The 21,120-nt window shown below is 41.7% G+C and overlaps 2 protein-coding genes across 2 annotated transcripts in view; both read left to right on the forward strand.

Annotated features, from left to right (window-relative positions):
- si:ch211-285f17.1 (sickle tail protein homolog) overlaps positions 1-18,225 on the forward strand; it is a 212,631-nt gene extending 194,406 nt beyond the window's left edge. Inside the window, exons 16-24 of the mRNA XM_034168413.1 lie at positions 537-1,008; positions 1,132-1,330; positions 1,405-1,706; positions 4,055-4,210; positions 4,507-4,629; positions 13,144-13,224; positions 13,375-15,018; positions 15,538-15,669; positions 16,602-18,225. Of these exons, the coding sequence (XP_034024304.1) occupies positions 537-1,008; positions 1,132-1,330; positions 1,405-1,706; positions 4,055-4,210; positions 4,507-4,629; positions 13,144-13,224; positions 13,375-15,018; positions 15,538-15,669; positions 16,602-17,117 (3,625 nt within the window). The 3' untranslated portion in view covers positions 17,118-18,225. The remainder of the gene's footprint in view (positions 1-536; positions 1,009-1,131; positions 1,331-1,404; positions 1,707-4,054; positions 4,211-4,506; positions 4,630-13,143; positions 13,225-13,374; positions 15,019-15,537; positions 15,670-16,601) is intronic.
- An 87-nt stretch (positions 18,226-18,312) lies between these two features.
- LOC117508621 (uracil nucleotide/cysteinyl leukotriene receptor) lies at positions 18,313-20,005 on the forward strand. Its single transcript, XM_034168424.1, has 2 exons — positions 18,313-18,376; positions 18,966-20,005. Exon 2 carries the CDS (start codon positions 18,982-18,984, stop codon positions 19,909-19,911), a length of 930 nt encoding a protein of 309 aa, XP_034024315.1. The 5' UTR covers positions 18,313-18,376; positions 18,966-18,981; the 3' UTR covers positions 19,912-20,005.
- The last annotated feature ends 1,115 nt before the right edge of the window (positions 20,006-21,120 follow it).

Consider the following 21,120-nt stretch of genomic DNA (forward strand, 5'->3'; position numbering starts at 1 on the left):
CAAGGGTCTCACCCTGTCTCTGAGTGTAAGCCCAGATACCCGACCAAGGAATCTCATTTCTGTCGCTTGCGTGACCTTGTTCTTTCAGTCATTATCCAAAGTTCATGACCATAGGAGGACAGAAGAGTAAATCAATTGGGAAATCATGAGTCTGACAGAAATTACAGGTGGAACTGTAGCGTAGCTTTGTAGCACTTTAAATGAACTCAAGTCTTGTTATCTGCTGAATTACCAATGAAATAATCATGTCCGAGCACATACCCGGCAGTGAAAAATTGGTGCAGCCAATTATCCAGTTACTTTTTGTCCATTAAAAATAAGGGATCACACACAACAAGTGTAGAAATTCCTACAACAATCACCTACTTTGGGTGTATTTAGTTTCAAATTAGAACTGGCTGTCTGTATTATGAACTCATTGTTATTAATCACTTTCATGTGAAATATGTTGCATCAGGAAGACAACATAACAACTTTGTCATTGTCCAGATATATATGGACCCATGCAATGGACCTCTTTTCTCACCTTTTTCCAGATCTGCTTCTGAAGGCATTCAGAAAGGACCAGATTCTTATGATCAAGTAGATGCCAGTTCTTCAGCAGTGACAGAGGCTCTTTCAGACGTTCCTCTAATATTGGCCCAACCTGGTTCCTCCTCAGTCCTTCCTGAACCCCAAAGCTCCACTATCAGATCAGAGGTGATGCCTGCCTCCCCCGTCATCATACATCATGTCCAGAGTTCCCCGGTCCACATACAGCAGTCTCAGCAGTCTGCAGCCCTCAGCACCCAGCCAAGTCCTCCACTGACGCCCAGTCCCACTCACAACCCCAGTCCCAGCCCAATGCAGAGCCAAGGCCAAGAATCCTCCAAGGCTGCAGCTTTTGAGCCACCAATTTCTCCTCGTGACAAGAAGAATAACAGCAATGGCACTGCCAGCCAGGATCTTGTCATAGATGAACTCCTGAACAGTCAGGATAAGAACAAAAACAGAGCTGTGTTCATTGAGGTATTTCTGCTGTCCAGTGCGTAAATCGTCACATCATTTGGGATCATATTTTATTGTGTCGCTAACCCTTTTAGTTTGTTTTCTGTACTTGGGCTGTCAGTCACTTTTCTCTTCCCCTGATAGGCTGCAGAGAAGGAGTGGAAGGAGAAGAGGCAGAACATGGGTCACTACGATGGAAAAGAGTTTGAGAAGATTCTTCAGGAAGCCCAGGCTAACATGATGAAGGGAATTCCCAGTCTGGAAGTGGAAGACAAGCCAACACTGCCCCCTGCTGCTTGTAAAGATAAAGCAGACATTCACAGCCCTGTGGGATCTCCATCAGGTACAAAACAAACACTGAGCGTCAGTATACAAACTAAACAAACTTAATTAATCACTGCTTATTATGTGTGCCAGAAGAGACCGAGCCTGAATCAGGCAAACCAGCTAAGAAGGGATCTGAGAAACTCACTAAACCTGTGTCAGAGAAACCAGCCACACTTGCACTGGAAAGAACCTCCAAGACTGGCACAGAGCGGCTCTCCTCCATGAAGCCCGCACCCACAGACAGTTTTTCAAAAGCGGTGTCAGAAAAAGCCAACAAATCCCCACCGCCGCCTCCTCCCAGGAAGCCCTACTCCTGCTCTAGCTCAGGCATGACCACCACACGCTCTGGAGAGGTGGTGCACACCAGCAGAAAGGACTCTAACTCAGCTCAGGTCAGTCCACCAGGTGGTCAAATCACATACAACACTGGATTTTACTCTCATGTGGATTCAAAATTTGACTCACCTTTAATCCCTTAAGCCCTAGAGCCTATTTCACCAAAATCACGTACCCATACATTATGATTTATTTGTCAGCTTGTACAAGGTCAAAAATGCAAAAGTTTGGATAGGTCCTAGGGGATGTTGTGAATGCAAAAAAATTGAAAGTAAATAATACTTGGTAGGAGTAAATTAGTTTTTTTTTTCCCAAAAAAAATGAATTCCGATTTATGTCTTTATTTGCTTGGCGTTTCAGCTGTGGTTAGTTGATATGTGATTGAAGTGGATACTTTTGTAGAGGCGACTTCGCTTGACATTTTGATGTATAATAAGTGTATGTTGGTGTCAGCATTGGTTAGTTATGAGTGTTCAAATGTTCCAAAACAGGGCAAGTCCCCAAATTTGGGGACTCTAGGGTTTAAGAGGTTAACAGAAGAAAAGTGCATGCAACGTTTCTTATGTTCAGGTTTTATATTCATTTTACAAATGTTATTAGTTTACCCCCAGAGTTTGTGAATCAGTTATCAAAGAATGTGGTGAAAATGGTCCTGGATTGCTAATATTATTATTAATAATAATGCTAATGCTAATAATAATATAATAATAATGATAATAATAGTAGTAGTAATAATAATAATAGCAATAAAGTAATTCTTCACCATCCTGTCATTTGGCTATTTACACTAACCAAAGATACCCCACAGCCAACACCCCCCACCAACACACACACACACACACACACACACACACACACACACACACACACACACACACCAAGCATTTTCAGTTCCCTAAAAATGTGTTTCTGTAGCTGTACTTTAAATCAAATTGTTGCTTGCCACACCTCATTTCTAACGGGAGATCTTTATGTTTGGTCACATTATTGTGGTCTTCTGCTCCGTTTCTTATTTTTATTTCCACCATTAATCATGCCATTAGATGCAGTTATTTCAGACTTGTTAAAAGATTTTTTTTTTGGAGTAAAAGCATTTGAAAGCTGGCAATTCTCCATGTAGGACAGTTTATTTTTTCATTAACTTTCTTTTTGTTTGTTTGTTTTTTACTTTTGTAAAAACAGGAATATACTGTTGGAAATTTTGATACTGTATGGTGTTGGTATTAGCATTAGGAACACGTCTTCCGTTGTGATTACAGTACTCGCCCCCCACCTCCAGCACAAACACACACACACACACACACACACACACTCACGACAGACACACACCTTACACTCTTTGGATATGCATTCTCGAATAAAGGCCAGCAAAACACACATTCAAAGTTCAGCAAATTTGGACTTTCCAAGGCAGCGCGTCTTCATGGTGACCCTCACATTCCTTCGTGCACAATTGTCTCATGCCCAACGGACACAATAATGAGAGAGATGCGTGGAAATGTATGTTTTATTGTGATAATGTGAGCACATCTTCATTGCCACGTGTGGGCAAGTCGCACAGAGAGCAGAGTGGGTTTTTGGCTTGCATTTTTTAAAAGCCCTGTATATGCAGAGGTATTAAAAATATGCCGACTACGGTGACCTACTTCTCATAGGTTATGGGTACATTGAAGCATGAAGCATGCTAGTATACATTGTTGTACGGTGAGTTCATCGAAATATTTTGTGCATGCACATTTTCGACGCATGCCAGCATATGGCTCATACATTCCGCATACGCAGGTTATAGGTAAGTTAAGCAATTGTAGACACACAGTTACGTTACTCATGAGTCAAACTACATTGAGATAATATCTACCGTAGTGAAAACGTATGAGTATAGGTGCCCTGACGCTTGCACGACGTTGATCCGCGCACTTGCACGCACATCATCGTCGCGATCCCACCTGCTGTGTTCCCAACTGGACGCCATGCTTTGTGCGCTGGACGCTGCATCTGTAAAATTATTATTTCAAAACGGATTAATCATTTTCTCTTCGAGTTGGCTGTTGAAAACGGCTCAAATCGCTTCCTGAATCACAGAGTACCGCTCCACAAAAAAGTTTTTGTGTTTTCATTCATATTCTCTCAAAAATGGGCAAAAAAATCAAAAGATTCTGCCAGGGTATGTAAACGTTTGAGCAAAACTGTATATAAATGAATGCTGAAACTTTTTTTGTACATTTTAACCCCTTTAAAGTAAAGAAGGGATTTGTAAGAAGAGTGTCATGCTCCCTTACATGTATAAGATTCAGACAGAGGTATGACCTAATGAGTGCCCTTCTAGTTTTAAACTATTGCAATTCTGCGTCACAGCAGTTACCTTTACTCACTCATTTACACATTTGAGCTTTCTTGTCTCCAGGAGGGGGAAGAGGAGGCCACACCTCCTGTTCCCCAACCCAAGCACACCAAGGTCCCACCAGAGACCAAGCCGAAGTTGACCAGCCCTCCACCGGTTCCTGCTTCTGTAATCAGGGATGAGGAGGATGAAGGGGACCGGATCATGGCAGAACTCCAGGTTAGAATGCTAAATTCACTCACTCGTACCGTCACTCGAACAGAAAACACAGAAATGATGGGTGTGGTTTGTATTGTGGGAGTGGCTTATCATCTTGTTTCATGATGGTTGACTTCATCAGAAGCGGCAAAAGCATAGACACTGACAGCGTGCAGGAATCTTGACAAATGCAGTTTTTTTTTTGCCACTTTAAAAAAACTATGTAATCATGTGTTTTCCCCACGTCAAGACTCTTAACTACTTCCCTCTTCATGATCCTTGTCCCCATTTTTCCTGACTTTATTTCCACTCTTCAGGTTTTCCAGAAGTGCACTGTTAAGGATGTAGGGCTGAAAAATTTGGTTGAGCCCACACCTCGAATTGAACCGCAAATCAAAGAAATAAGACCGGGGGTGCTATTGCCTCTGAAAGAGAAAAAGGTAAAAACGAAAAAGAAAAACAAAACTCCAACCAACGTTGCCGTGCAGCTGTCCAGTTAACTGCCTGCCTCTGTGTCTGACACAATCGACATATTAACCCTCCTAAAACAAACCGCATTGGCTCGAGACAAACCTGTAACAGCTGCCTTCCAAAAAAAAGCTTCTTTCCTTGCTGCCTGATTTTCTCTACCTCTTTGGTTTCTGGGCATCACAGCTTGAATATTTTTTTCAGGATTAAGTCTGCATAAAGCCAGCCTCTGAAAAGTGTCGTTATTTTGTGTCGGGACCAGATGATAATGTGTTTTGGAACTGATTTAAATTATTATAACTTGTGTATTTCTCTAAATAAATAAAGCACTCAGCACTGTATTTCACAGGCAATTAAATCGTCTCATGTGGTTCTTTACTGAGAAATCTTCATTAAAAAACAACAACAAAAAAAGGAAAACACATTTCTTCAAAGATTGATGATTGACAAAAACAGCATCGAGAGTTAACTGTTTTTGCAGACTTGGTTCACTAGAGGTCAATCTGACCACTCTGCATGCTCGTCTCCTTTCTCTATACCTTTTCTAAGAAATAACTTTAATTTCTCTGCATCTTTGCACTATTTTAATTTATTTTCCCAGCTTTACTTTGATGTAATTACCACAATCCCTTTGACTCTTCTCATATTCACATCAGTTTATGGCAAATACATTTGATTTTGTTTTGTCAGCATGAAAAAGAAATCCAAATAGCAATTATTTAAGACAAAAAATGTTTTCATGTTGAATCCTAGTACACAGTGACAATGTATACACACACACAAATAGAATATATGTAGATAATATAATGCAGAACATACAAACATAGTGTTAATATATGAGATTGTCATAAGGAACTCGTAGGCATGTTCTGATCGCGCTGTTTTTGTCCCTAATGCCCATCGTGTCCCCTAATTGGTCCATACCGAGTCTAATAAGTGGAGAGCTGAGGTTAAAAGGGTTCAATTCCAAATCACATAGGAAAATCACAGAGGTCCTTTAGGGAGACGTTTGACGTTTTTCAACGTTAGCCCTGTTTTTAGACGTTTTGGGGATCATCTTTTCATTTGGGACAAAAGTCAATGTATTTGGTGCCCTGTTTTGTTTTTTCATAATGCAAACACTGACACAGGCTACCTGGCTAATTAAAATTTTTGGACGAGGCAATAAGAACTCAGAATAAACTGCTTCTTGTTGCCAGGCGAAGCCATCATTAGAATGAAATTGTCCAGTTGCATGGACAGTTTCAATGTAGATGTATCTCATTAAATGTAAATAAATATATAAAATGACCAATAACAGACTTACTTTAGCATTTTAGCCATCAGCTGGGACTGTGCTGTCCACTGAGGCATTATAAGTCGACCCCTCATCGGCAGTCGACTTATAATGCCTCAGAGGACAGTCACAATATGGGGCAGCTAGGCTGAAGTAAGCTACTAACTGTGTAACTGATTGTTTTAAAAAGGTTTTTTTATATTTGGTTAGGTAAACATGCACATTTACTGCTGTATGGAAACTGTCCATGCAGCCAGACACTTCCAATGAAGTTTTCACCTGTTCAGTATTGACAAGAAGCAGTTTACTCGGCGCTCTTATTGCCCCGTCAAATATTAATTAGCCAGTTAGTCCACAGCAGTGTTTGCAGTCAATAATAAGTCAGTACTGCACCAATTAAATTAACATCTGTCCCAAGTGAGAAGATAGCATCAAAGAAATAGAGCCAAAGCTGAAAAATGTCAAACTTAAGGCCCCCTGACATTTGCACTTTGATCTGTGCACTCTGCCGTGCAAGACAGTAAAGTCTTCTCAAACTCACTGTAAACCATTTTAAACTGTGCATGGCTTTATGCAAGTGTGCAAACAAAATTTTAAAATGTTCAAAATCTCCATCACACATTAATTACGTGAACTTCACGTGAACATTATGCAAACAATTAAAAAACACTGCGTGTGAATGCGAGTGATTACGTCGGCACCGCATCACAGCGCAGCTCGTCTGAGCGATTATAATGAGATGTTAAATTGATCATAAACGTTCTTTTACAGCTCCTCATTAGAAGGAATGTACATGCAACTGTTTTACCAGGCTATTACAATATAAACATGACAAATAATTACCTTTTAGTCGGTTCCAAATGCATTCTCCACCACTTTAAGCGCACAAGAGAGCGAGAGAGAAAAGTGGCAGATGAAGTGGTCCTCTGTGATTCTGGAAGTGATTAGAGGTGTTTTCAAGAGACAACTCTGAGAGAAAATGATTAATCCACTACAAAATAATAATTTTATATACGCAGTGTTCAGCGCACAGCGTCCAGTGTAACAAAGCACAGCATCCAGCTGGGAACACAGCGGGTGGCATCGTCACGACGAAGTGTATGCAAGTGTCAGGGCATCTTTTTCCTTTAATCTCCAATTTGTTGTGTAGTTGAGCGCCTTCCATGGCAGCAAGCTGACATTGATGAGTAAGTGTGTCTTGAAGCGCATTGAGCACCTACAGCAGATGGAAAAGCATTATAGAAATGCAGTAAATTTAACATTTCATACGGATACTTTAAGAATATTTTAAATTGTTTCTGTTTCCTGTTTAGTAAGAGACTGTGCACTATTAAACATACATTAAGATGACATTATAACTATTTAAATATTTTTGACTGCTGATCAACTGCAGAAACAAAATACTGCAGTTTGTTAGATTCTTAATGGTTTCTTCCAGGATTGACTGAGTTAACTGGTCACTGTCCACTATATTGTGGACTCTGCTGCCTCTTTAAGAGCAAGTCAGGTCTGGATGGATGACAAAGTTCTGTGCATTGACCATATGTGGTCCTGCAGAACCGCCCTGGGTTCCAATTGGCGACCACCCAGGCAGCATTCCATCCCTGTCTGAAGAAAGTAAAATGGTAAATGGACTGCATTTATATAGCACTTTTCCATCTGCATCAGATGCTCAAAGTGCTTTACAATAATGCCTCACATTCACCCCGATGTGAGGGTGCTGCCATACAAGGTACTCACTGCACACCGGGAGCAAGGAGGGGATTAAGGACCTGGCCCAAGGGTCCTTAGTGATTTTCCTGTCAGGCTGGGATTTGAACCGAGGATCCTCTGGTCTCAAGCCCAATGCTTAACCACTAGACCATCACCTCCCAGAAAGTAACTACCAGAATCTCTCTGGTGCATTTATTTAGTGATGAAGTGGACCTTGTGTGTTAATGCCTCTATTACTACCTTTGTTATATTACAACCCCAATTCCAATGAAGTTGGGACGTTGTGTAAAATAGTAGAGAAGCTTGACTCTTCGACTGGACTGGGTTGCTTGACGCGAGGACGTTTCGCTTCAAATCGCAGAAGCTTCCTCAGCTAAAATTCTTGCTCTGGAAGTCTGACTTCTGTCTGACTCTTGTAGAGAAGAATAAAACAGAAACCAACAAAAGCTGGAGTTTTAAACCTAACCAGACCCCTCCTACTGAGAGGCAGACTGCTATAGGCTAGTGACTAAACAATAGCTCTAATTAGCAACTATCGTGCTCTAGTTAGCACACCTAATGACAGGACAGCTGCCCCTCTAATGATGGGATGGATGCCTTTCTGATGGCTCCCTTGATGACGTGAATGACTCATTACCATGAACAAAAGACTGAAACTCCTTTGACCTGAGTATCCCTTTGTAAACGTGATAAAGCGTGTCTCAGACCCCCTCCCCGGTTAAGGCTGGGTTTCAAACATTTTACAAAGAATGCCTCCTTGACCCCTCTCTCAAACCATTTCTTCTCTCTGGCTAATATTTTAAATATTAGGAATATTAGGAAGTTAAAATATTAGCCAGAGAGAAGAAATGGGTTGAGGGTTAGGGTTAGGGTTAGGGTTAGGGTCAAGGACTGCCGATGAGGGGTCAAGGAGGCATTCTTTGTAAAACGCTTGAAACCCAGCCTTAACCGGGGAGGGGGTCTGAGACACGCTTTATCCCCTATTTACAATGGGATACTCAGGTCAAAGGAGTTTCAGTCTTTTGTTCATGGTAATGAGTCATTCACGTCATCAAGGGAGCCATCAGAAAGGCATCCATCCCATCATTAGAGGGACAGCTGTCCTGTCATTAGGTGTGCTAACTAGAACACAATAGTTGCTAATTAGAGCTGTTGTTTAGTCACTAGCCTATAGCAGTCTGCCTCTCAGTAGGAGGGGTCTGGTTAGGTTTAAAACTCCAGCTTTTGTTGGCTTCTGTTTTATTCTTCTTTACAAGAGTCAGACAGAAGTCAGACTTCCAGAGCAAGAATTTTAGCTGAGGCAGCTTCTGCGATTTGAAGCGAAACGTCCTCGCATCAAGCAACCCAGTCCAGTCGAAGATTCAAGCTTCTCTACTATGGAAACCACCTGGACAACTGAGAGCCTACACAGAAACTTTGTGTAAAATGTAAATTAAAACAGAAGACAATGATTTGCAAAACCTCTTCAACCTATATTCAATTGAATACACCACAAAGACAAGATATTTAATGTTCAAACTGATAAACTTTATTGTTTTTATGCAAATATTTGCTCATTTTGAAATGGATGCCTGCAATACATTTCAAAAAAGCTGGGACAGTGATATGTTTACCACTGTGTTACATCACCTTTCCTTCTAACAACACTCAATAAGCATTTGGGAACTGAGGACACTAATTGTTGAAGCTGTGTAGGTGGACTTCTTTCCCATTCTTGCTTGATGTACAACTTCAGTTGTTCAACAGTCCGGGGTCTCTGTTGTCGTATTTTGCGCTTCATAATGTGCCACACATTTTTAATGGGTGACAGGTCTGGACTGCAGGCAGGCCAGTCTAGTACCTGCACTCTTTTACTACGAAGCCACGCTGTTGTAACACATGCAGAATGTGGCTTGCCATTGTCTTGCTGAAATAAGCAGGGACGTCCCTGAAAAAGACGTTGCTTGGATGGCAGTATACAAGGTCTGTCCATAAAGTATAGGTCTTTTTTATTTTTTTCAAAAACTATATGGATTTCATTCATATGTTTGTACATCAGACATGCTTGAACCCTCGTGCACATGCGTGAGTTTTTCCACGCCTGTCGGTGACGTCATTCGCCTGTGAGCACGCCTTGTGGGAGGTGTGGTCCAGCCCCCTCGTCGGAATTCCTTTGTCTGAGAAGTTGTTGAGAGACTGGCGCTTTGTTTGATCAAAATTTTTTCAAAACCTGTGAGGCACATCGAAGTGGACACGGTTCGAAAAATTCAGCTGGTTTTCAGTGAAAATTTTAACGGCTGATGAGAGATTTTGAAGTGATTCTGTCACTTTAAGGACTTCCCATGGAGCGGGACGTCGCACAGCGCTCCCAGGCGCCGTCGTCAGCCTGTTTCAAGCTGAAAACCTCCACATTTAAGCCTCTGTTGACCCGGGACGTCGTGAGAGAACAGAGAAGTTTCAGAAGAAGTCAGTTTCAGCATTTTATCCGGATATTCCACTGTTAAAGGAGATTTTTTTTAATGAAAGACGTGCGGGCGGATTTGCACGTCGGCTTGTAGCCGGCGCAGCATGGCGCAACAGGAAAAACACCTCCGTTGGAAGCCTTAAGGACAAGTGCAGGCGGATTTGCGCGGCGGCTGCAAGCCGACGTGCGATGCGCCGCCACAGGAAAAACACCTCCTTGTTGATAACCATTTGTAAAATCCAGGCGGCTTTTGATGGCTTTCAGTGGAGTGAGTATCTGAGAAATTGTTTAACAGTTGGGCATGTTCCAACTTGTCCTTAAGGCTTCCAACGGAGGTGTTTTTCCTGTTGCGCCGTGCTGCGCCGGCTACAAGCCGACGTGCAAATCCGCCCGCACGTCTTTCATTAAAAAAAATCTCTTTTAACAGTGGAATATCCGGATAAAATGCTGAAACTGACTTCTTCTGAAACTTCTCTGTTCTCTCACGACGTCCCGGGTCAACAGAGGCTTAAATGTGGAGGTTTTCAGCTTGAAACAGGCTGACGATGGCGCCTGGGAGCGCTGCACGACGTCCCGCTCCGTGGGAAGTCCTTAAAGCGACAGAATCACTTCAAAATCTCTCATCAGCCGTTAAAATTTTCACCGAAAACCAGCTGAATTTTTCGAACCATGTCCTCTTCGATGTGCCTCACAGGTTTTGAAAAAATTTTGATCAAACAAAGCGCCAGTCTCTCAGCAACTTCTCAGACAAAGGAATTCCAACGAGGGGGCTGGACCACACCTCCCACAAGGCGTGCTCACAGGCGAATGATGTCACCGACAGGCGTGGAAAAACTCATGCATGCGCACGAGGGTTCAAGCATGTCTGACGTACAAACATATGAATGAAATCCATATAGTTTTTGAAAAAAATAAAAAGGACCTATACTTTATGGACAGACCTCGTATGTTGCTCCAAAACCTGGATGTACCTTTTGGCATAGATGGTGCCATCACAGATGTGGAAGTTGCCCATGCCGTGGGCACTAACATACCCCCATACCATCACAGATGCTGGCTTCTGAACTTTGATCTGGTAACAATCTGGATGGTCTTTTTTGTCTTTTGTCCGGAGGACACGACATCCGTGATTTCCAAAAACAATTTGAAATATGGACTCATCAGACCACAGCACACTTTTCCACTTTGCGCCTGTCCATTTCAAATGAGCTTGGGCCCAGAGAAGGCGGCGGCGTTTCTGGATGTTGTTGATGTATGGCTTTCGCTTTGCATGATAGAGTTTTAACTTGCACTTGTAGATTTAGCGACGAACTGTGTTAACTGACAATGGTTTTCTGAAATGTTCCTGAGCCCACACGGTAAGATCCTTTACACAATGATGTTGGTATTTAATGCAGTGCCGCCTGAGGGATCGAAGGTCATGGGCATTCAGTGTTGGTTTTCGGCCTTGTCACTTACGTGTAGAAAGTTCTCCAGATTCGTCTGATTATATTATAGAATGTAGATGATGGAATCCCTAAATTCCTTGCAATTGAACATTAAGAAGCATTGTTCATAAACTGTTGGACTATTTTTTCATGCAGTTGTTCACAAAGAGGTGATCCTCACCCCATCTTTGCTTGTGAATGGCCGAGCCTTTTGGGGATGCTCCTTTTATACCCAATCATGACACTCACCTGTTTCCAATTAACCTGTTCACCTGTGGAATGTTCCAAACAGGTGTTCTTTGAGCATTCATCAACTTTCCCAGTCTTTTGTTGCCACTGTCCCAGCTTTATTAAATGTGTTGTAGGCATCCATTTCAAAATGAGCAAATATTTGCACAAAAACAAAAAAAGTCTGTCAGTTTGAACATTAAATATCTTGTCTTTGTGGTGTATTCAATTGAATATAGGTTGAAGAGGATTTGCAAATCATTGTATTCTGTGTTTATTTACATTTCACACAATGTCCCAACTTCATTGGAATCAGGGTTGTAGATAAAACTAATCAGACTAAGCACAGTGAATTAATATTTAACACTGTTGCCTCACAGCCAGAAGGTCATGGGATCAATTCCCACCCGTGGCCTTTCTCTGTGGAGTTTGTGTGTTCTCCCCATGTCTCCATGGGTTCTCTCCGGGTGCTCCGGGTTCCTCCCACATCCAAAGACATGCAGGTTAGGTGAATTGGAAACTTTAAATTATCCATAGGTGTGTGTGTGTGTGTGTGTGTGTGTGGGTGTATGTGTGGGTGTGAATGTGTTTATTTGTCTATATGTGGCCCTGCAGCAGACTGGCGTTCTGTTTAAGACTCCAGGGTGTACCCCGCCTCACACCCTGTGACTACTAGGATAGGATCCATCACCCCTGCCACCGTTAATTTGAGTTGGAGATTAGTGTGTAAGTAATCAGACTTCAGCATGATGCGCCATCTACCTCCCTGTATGTCTCCAAACACCTCAGCTCCAACAATCAGCACTGACATTTAAATTAAACTAGATACATCAATACTACAGAAACGTGATGAGTTAAAATAGGAGCTAAATCTCATGCCGTGACTCTCTCTGCTCTGCTTCTGTGAGTTGCTATCAGCACTGCAGCAGCTTTTTCACAGCATGTATTTGAAAATTAGAATGTCTAATGCATACAATGAAATGGGACTCGATCAGGGTGCGCATAGCAAGTATCTAAAAACCCCAGAAGAATCAGTACTGATACCAATATGTGTACTTGTATTGAGACATGCCAAGTACTAGTTCCCATAAAGAATTACATGAATAGCTAATGTACAAGTACTTATGGAATTGCAGACTTACAACAAAATGTTACAGAGCCTGAAATGTTATCTTGTAGCAGATAACATTCTTGGCTATTTTATTGTTGCTCACCTTGGCCTGTTAAAATTGCAAATTCTTTATGACTAATCTCCATGTCATCATGCGCAAGGTCACTTTCTATTTCAGCGCTGATGACGTGGATGTTGTTGGAGTTGTGTTTGTGAATTCACAGTTAATCAGCAACAACCCAACACACCATTTGCACAGTAATATTATTCCCTTAAACACTGTCCTAGCAGAACTCAGAGCCCAGTCGAGAAGATAAACCTCCTGACACAGATGAAAATGGAAATACGACTGTCTGTCAGAGCCAAGGGGTAAGTGTGACTTTTGTTAGCTGTACATAATTGAGTGTTGATATTACTAAGAAATATGATAAAACTATGCCGATGTTTAGAAAATATGTATTCATAATTGTGGGGCATTATTAACAACGATCAGCTGAGATTATCTATTGTATTCCACAGGTCATTTACTATGTTACTGGACAGATTCCCAAAGATCATCCATCACCATCTGGATCTGAGGAAACCCCGGAACACCAAGAACCCACACAACCTCCATCACAGGTGTCCAATGTCAATGTTAATGACAAATCTCCAAGCCAACAACAGCTACAGCAACCACTGTCAGAGCCACCCAAATCACCCCCACCAGTAACACCCCCACCCATATCACCCAAGCCTGTGGGACTGAATGGATTCAAACTTTCCAAGAAGCATGTAAAACGCTCCAGCACAGAAGTGGCCAGAGGGAACAAACTTAACACTGAAAAGAAATACAAAGTCATCAAGGAACAGAGTTCTTCCAGTAAGAATATAATATCAGAGTCTGTGCATCCTTCAACAGCCAGTACTACAAGAGAAGGGCCTAAAAGGTCAGTTGCTCCACCAAAACAGGATCCAGTTGAGGACAATAATCCATCTAAATCAAACTTTGAGAGGGTCGACGAGGAGGCTACTCTTAGTCCCGACTTACCTGGAGAAGAGGCACCTCCACCTCCAGACAACATAGCATTTATGATCACAAATACCAAGGTTCAGGCATTGTCTTGTGGAGAGTACCAGGAACTGGTCAATGCCAAGAAGGGAAGTGTCCAGACTGTTACTGTAGGTAATGCCACAAACCGAGCAAACTCCACAGAAGATCCCACTGTACCACAGGACAACAGCTTCAGCAAAAAGCCAGTCATCATTATTTTTGATGAGCCAATGGATATTCGTTCAGCATACAAGCGCCTGTCCACCATATTTGAGTGTGAGGAGGATCTTGAGCGGATGCTCTCACAAGAGCGCATTGATGAAGAGAGTGAAGAGTCAGACTCTGAGAGGGGTGGTAAGCTACAGGTAACAGCTGCAAAGACCGATGTGGTTGATGGGAAAAAGGTCAGTGGTGGTACTCGTTCTTCACACAGCACTGCAGACCACACTGGCTCATCATCTTCATCTTCATCTTCAATCTCAGAACTAACCGACAATGGAGTACATTTGGAGACCAATGGAGACAACAAGCAGGATGGAAAGAAGAAATTCAAGTTTAAGTTTCCAAAGAAACAGCTTGCAGCTCTGACCCAGGCCCTTCGCACTGGCACCAAGTCAGGCAAGAAGACTCTACAGGTGGTTGTGTATGAAGATGAGGAGGAATCAGACGGTACCATCAAACAGCACAAAGAGGCAAAGAGATTTGAGATTGAGCATCCAAAATCCTCATCAGAGACGCCCAAGCCAACAGGCCCAGCCCTGCTTAAGAGAGAGAACTCAGAATTGCTATGCAGGACAGACGAGATCCGGAAAAACACCTACAGGACACTTGACAGCCTAGAGCAGACCATCAAGCAGCTGGAGACAACTATTAGTGAGATGGGGCCGCTCTCCCCTGATGGGCCACTCTGCATGGAAAAGGCTAAAGCAGCAAATTTGAAAAGCTCAGAAAGAGTGGGGATGAAGAGGTCTTCTTCTCTCCCTACTTCCAGAGGATCTGGCAGTAAAGTTGCTTCACCCAGCAAAATTTCTTTGCAGAAGAAAACCAAACCCCATCTTCTTCCTCGCCCTGTAGTCATCCCTAAGACATCCACCACCACTGTCCCCAGTGCCCCCAGCACCATACAACAGGTCTCTCTCTAGCTTTTGTTGCTCCGGGATGCTTTGAGTCCTTCTTTTTCAATCTTCCAAACTACCTTCACCCCAACCTTAACAACTGAACTCATTAATCCACTCCTCAAGTGCTTGGAAGTGTTGGAAATGTCCCCCTTGACTTTTTTCCCATCTTAAGAAATCATGTTGACATGATTGGCAGTGGCATTGAATGGTTCCTGACTACCATCTTTCTCCTTCAGTTTTTTGCTAAAACGCTGAGGTTTTCAGCAAGTGGCAAACTCATCATCAAAGGCAATATCATGATGATTAACCTTTGTTACCTTCTTTTTTCTTTACTGCATGTACTACTGTATATTGACTTAAAGGTTTAAGGTCCCACGGGATGCATGATCTTTCACTGGTGATCGTTGAGCTGTTCAGTGAACAGGTGTTTGCCTGTTATTGCTTTGATTTTCATGCTTCCTGTATGGTGTGTTTTTTCCCCTTTCTTTTGGTTTATTTCTTCTTTTGTTTTTCATTTGGATCCCCTTGCAGAACACCAGTGTTGCTTCTCCCACTAGTCGGATGCCCGTCCCTTTATCGGCGAAGTCCAGGCAGTCGCCGGGTACAACTGACAAAGCAGGAAAACAGCAAAAACTACAGGACGCTCAGAGGCAATTTCGACAGGTAGTTTTAATGTAGGGCCTTACCGGAGGAAACTAGTGGAAACAGTTCGAGGGATAGAAAATCCAAGGCATGTGTTTATAAGAGGAAAGAGCCTGCCAGAGCTACAATGTTTGATTTTAAAATAAATGGCCCGTGATGGCGACTGTGGGTCTAACGTTTTTCTCGAGCCTGCTTTGATGAAAAAGGCATGTTTGACTCTTGACTGTTACCCCATAACATCACCGTACTGTGTGCTTCTGCATGCCCACACTGCTCAAGGTTTCACTGTGTTGGTGACTAAACAAAACAACAAAAAGAAAATGGCAAAGAAAGGTTTACACTTATCCCATCACCATTTAAGTTGTCATCACATTTCCAGTTCCCATCACAGCTGAGTTCCTAAACAGTGTTGCCAAAATCCCAGGATGCTTCCGGCTGCGTTCACAACACCACAAACTCAACTGACTTGTTGGCTATGCTCTTCTCACACTGCACTTCTGCTCAGCCCCAACACTCCTGCACAGCTGGATACACCTCTTCAAAACTCACTGTCTTGTGCTGCCTGATAAATTTTCCCACATTTCCCCTAGCTACTCCCACTTTTCACACTCTGAAGTCCTAACCAAGTTATCTAGTACTCACCAACCCTCCTGCATCGTTGATAGTGCCTGTTCACCTACATACCTTGATGAGATCTACCAAAAGCTCTAACATGCAAGTCACCTTCCTGTTATTGTCTGTCTCTTTGTTCTTTGATCACATCTCTTAGTGCACTGTCAGCACTGTAGACCAGAGATTTTATCATCATCTTAGTCATATAAATGTTCGTGCAGTCATATGTGTCCATATCTGTAACTTCAGCATTTTATTTTAACATCGTCTTGCTTGTAATATGATTTACCGTATTTCTTTTTGACAACCAGTTTTATCTGTTTTGGCATCTCTGTTTGCAGGCTAATGGAAGTGCTAAAAGAGTGGGAGGGGATCATAAAGCTACTTCCCCTACTACACCCGTTTCTAAAATCCCTGCTTTTTATCCTAGCTCTGCTAAAGGCAGCTCCCAGTCTGTGCAAAACTCAGATGCTACTAATACCATTAACTCTTCTTCCTCCCCTGTGACCAAGTCCTCCTCCATCCTGTCCTCTCACACTCCTCGTTCTGGTTCTGTACCCTCCTCCCACATCCCTTCCCTGTCTAACGGATCCCTCAAACTCCCGACACCCTCACAGCACACAGGTAAAGCTGTCTCGTTCTCCTCGCAGAATGGTCGAGTGCACGCCTCCTCTTCATTCTCCTCCTCATCCTCCTCCTCCTCCTCCCCCTCCCCTCTGTTGCCCACACCTTTGGGCCAAGGTGGAAAGAGCATCCGTACCATACACACCCCCAGCTTCACCAGCTACAGGTCCCACAACGACAGCAGCGGCAAAGCCTGCATCCCAGCAGCCACAGCAGCTAAGGATACTACTTAGCCTCATTAACGCCCCCCTCTGGCTTCACAGCATCACAGGTAGATCTTGTCATGTTTCATTTTATGGCTTCCTGATGTTTTTGTTTTTTTTTTGGTAAACATTTTAAACAACGCACTCGTCAATTATGTTTTATTCGACACTGGCATTGTCATCCTTTTTTTAATCTCATTTGGCTTGCAGTTTTCAATTTTTAATGTTCTTTACTTGCAGTTTAACTCTATGTGGAAGGTGCACCAGATATACTGACAAAATATTTTGCAACGGAACTTTAGTTTAACCACTTTTTAGTTGAAGTGGAAGTGCTGTCTTGGTGTGGAGAATCTATTTTTCTTGCTGTAGCTATGAATAGGGATTAATTGTTGTACAATCACAAAGAAATCACAAATGTAAAAAAAGAAAAAAAAGTTTTATTTTTCAAACCAGAGAACGAATAATCATATATTTAATCTTCTATATTTTTTATGTTGCTAGACATTTAACACAGTCCTTGTATATGCCTTGTATGAATGTATACATGCTGTATACAGAGTTTTAACATTGAACACATGAATTCTGGTTTTTTAAAGTATTTTCTCATCACTACCCATGTGAACTGCCAATTTCTTTTATGGATCTGTAACACCAATACTACGACTTTTGGAAATTTTCTTTTAAGTGTGCCTATTTGCCAAAGTTGTACAATATTAAACTTCAAGTCGAACATAGTCACGAGATTTCGGAGAATTACACGTGCACTCTTTTGGTGTGACGGCTGACGTGTTGACGGCACTGCTGGTCTTTCTTAAGTTAACATTTGTTGTTGTCTAAATGTAAACTGTACTAAAACAAAGTGATGAATTGGTTCTACCATATGTACATAGATGCTTCTACTAAGAAAACAAGTAGTTTTGTTAACTTACCTAAGTTTATTTGTATGCATGTCTTTCAAATGCTTTAGGTGAGTGGTGTAAAAGAAGAATTATGTTTGCACATGTAGTTTTGTAAATATTTGGTTTTCTCTCATTTTTTGTAAAGCTTTAAAAAAAAAATCACATTTTAACAGAGTAATGTGGTGAAGATAAAACTGTGTTGGAGTAGAAACAATAAAGACTTGTCTTGCATGCTTTTACTGGAGTGAGCTGTGATATTTTCATTTTCTGTTTCCTGTTTTGTGTGGAAGTGAGTTTGTGCGTTTGAACCACTCAACAACAGAGCAGCTTCACCTGTCATTCTAACGCTAGTGTTTTACCGTTCTGCATTCTTCATTTCAAGGATTAACGGTAAGAAATTTAGTTCATTGTTAATGAAGTGCCTTAACTGCCTGAAATACCTTCGGATCTGACAGAATGTTACTTCATATACAGTTTAAGATTGGCATTAAATTGAGATTTGTTAGATTTTTAAGGGGACTTTTGAGTTTTAAATACAAAATAAAATCTTTTGCTGTAGTTTCATGGAACTTCAGTTCAATTTACTGATTCGTGGTTTGTTGCAATAATGTAATTTGTGTCATAAATCCTATTGCTTGTAATAAATGAAACATAGTTCATTATGTGACACAAATATATCCACTTGATTTAAAAAAAAAGATAACATTTGTATCATAGGACTTTTTGTTTGTTTGTTTTTGGTGTTAAGTGGGAGCTGATTTCATTCCCCTAAGAACCTTCTGCAACTTATGGTATTGAACAAAAACTGTTCCTGTTTCTTTTTTAGTTATATTTTGTCATGAGGCTGCATGTGGATTGATTTGTCATACAAGTCTTTGTGACAGTCTCGTTTTTGCAATTTGTGGATCCAGCAAAAGGGCTTTTAACTGGAGCCAAACAGTAATCACAGTTAAAAAAAGTCATGTGTGTATCTGTCCAGGCTGATTCCCGCAGCTATGAACACCTCCGAGGATCAGACCTTCAGGGACTCCCACCATGCGAACATTGCCTTTTCTACGTTCTACATCTTCATCTTCATCATAGCTGTTCCTGGGAATGCCTTGGCGTTTTGGGCATTCTGTCGCCGGCAAAGCACATCTCCATCTAAGGTCTTCCTGATGAACCTGTCTGTAGCAGACATCTCTTATGTCCTCATCTTACCAATGCGGATTGTTTACCACCTATCTGGCAATCAGTGGCCCTTTGGACGTATCCTCTGTCACGTCGCTGGCTTCCTGTTTTATCTGAATATGTACTGCAGCCTTTACTTAATGAGTTTCATCAGCCTGGACAGATGCGTTGCCGTGGTTTTTCCACTCAAGTCACGCTTAATGAGGAAGCCTGCATATGCCAGGGTGGTTGTGGGCATACTGTGGCTGATAGTTATTGTTTGCATGAGTCCTCTCCTCCTGCTTAAAAAACATGTGACTAACAACTCAACCGCAGTCTGCAGCCAGCTCTACCTGGAAAATACATCTCCAAAGGCGTTGGTGTCCACCGTGGTGGCATTTGCTATTCCCTTCATCACCATCATCATTTCCTACATTGTGATTCTATTGAAGTTAAGAACAGTTCCACAACATGGAGAAAGACCTGTTAAAGATAAGGCCATAAAAATTATCATTCTTATCATGCTGAACTTCCTCTTTGCGTTTGTCCCCTATCATGTGAGCCGGGTAATTTACATTCAGAACCGCAGCAGTATGACTGCAGCGAGCTATGAGTCACTCGCCCAGTCTAATCGTATTACATCTGCTCTGACATGTGTTAGTGGTGTGCTGGATCCTGTCATGTACTTCTTCCTGAATCATGTTTACAGGAACACATTGCTTCATATGTTTAGTAATGTAGTACAAACATGTACAGAAAGAAGCATGCAAACATGAATGTACTCAAAGTGTGTTCATACCTAGAGTGCAGAATGAACAGGGATATAAAGCTGAAAACATATTAAGCTAAATAAAAGTAAACCTTCAACTGGACCCCCCCCTTTGATAAATTTGAACTTTTTGTGTCACAAATTCTGTGACAGACTGGCGTCCTGTTCAGGGTGTACTCCGCCTCGCGCTCTATGACTGCTGGGATAGGATGGGTGCTTTCCTGCATGGCACGATATAAGCCAGAATGGAGTTCTGAGTGCGCATGTGCGAGTTGGGTAGTATTGAACTTACTGTAACTTACGGTACACTGACCACCACTGTGCATTCATGATACTGGTAGTATTGGCTTTAACAAACCTGGTCTCACGGCATGTTAAGTTTAGGGTTTGGGGTAGGAGTAGGGTTAGTAATAGTGAGTTTAAAAAAAAAAGTCACTTTGACTCATTTCGTGACAGGAGCACAAAAAAAACATGAGACTGGGCTGGCTTTTGGCTCATGTTTACCACAATGCGTGAAGTTTATATATATATATATATATATATATATATATATATATATATATATATATATATATATATATATATATATATATATATACAGTGAGGAAAATAAGTATTTGAACACCCTGCGATTTTGCAAGTTCTCCCACTTAGAAATCATGGAGGGGTCTGAAATTTTCATTTTAGGTGCATGTCCACTGTGATTTACATAATCTAAAAAAAAAAAAATCCAGAAATCACAATGTATGATTTTTTTATAATTTATTTGGATGTTACTGCTGCAAATAAGTATTTGAACACCTGTGAAAATCAGTGTTAATATTTGGTACAGTAGGGTCATTCCATGCCAAGTCAGCCAGTGGTCCCCACATGACCCCCTCCAAAAAAAGTGAAAAACACTGCACTTGCTCCCCAGCTAGAGAAATAGAAAACCCCAAGTTTTAATGAGCCAGCTCTAATACTTTAGGCACAGGAGCTGTTTCAAAATCGCAGCATTTTTGTTCGTATTTGAAAAAAGCACTTTCTGGCCAACTTTGGAGAGCAATATAGCCTAGCTAAATTAAGTGAAACCCCCTGAAACTTAGTATCCTAGGCAAAATCATACTGGAAAAGCCATATCTGGCATCAAAACAATGATATCTGGCATCATTTTTTATCCAACTGTTCTTAAAAACTGCCAAAAACTGAATATTTTCTAAACGACGTCTTACTTTGA

The sequence above is a fragment of the Thalassophryne amazonica genome, chromosome 1 (genome assembly GCF_902500255.1).
Source record: "Thalassophryne amazonica chromosome 1, fThaAma1.1, whole genome shotgun sequence".
Lineage (NCBI taxonomy): Eukaryota > Metazoa > Chordata > Actinopteri > Batrachoidiformes > Batrachoididae > Thalassophryne > Thalassophryne amazonica.

Bases quoted from the DNA above. Each gene is read 5' to 3' on its own strand.
- LOC117508621 (XM_034168424.1), top strand. From the start codon at position 18,982: ATGAACACCTCCGAGGATCAGACCTTCAGGGACTCCCACCATGCGAAC.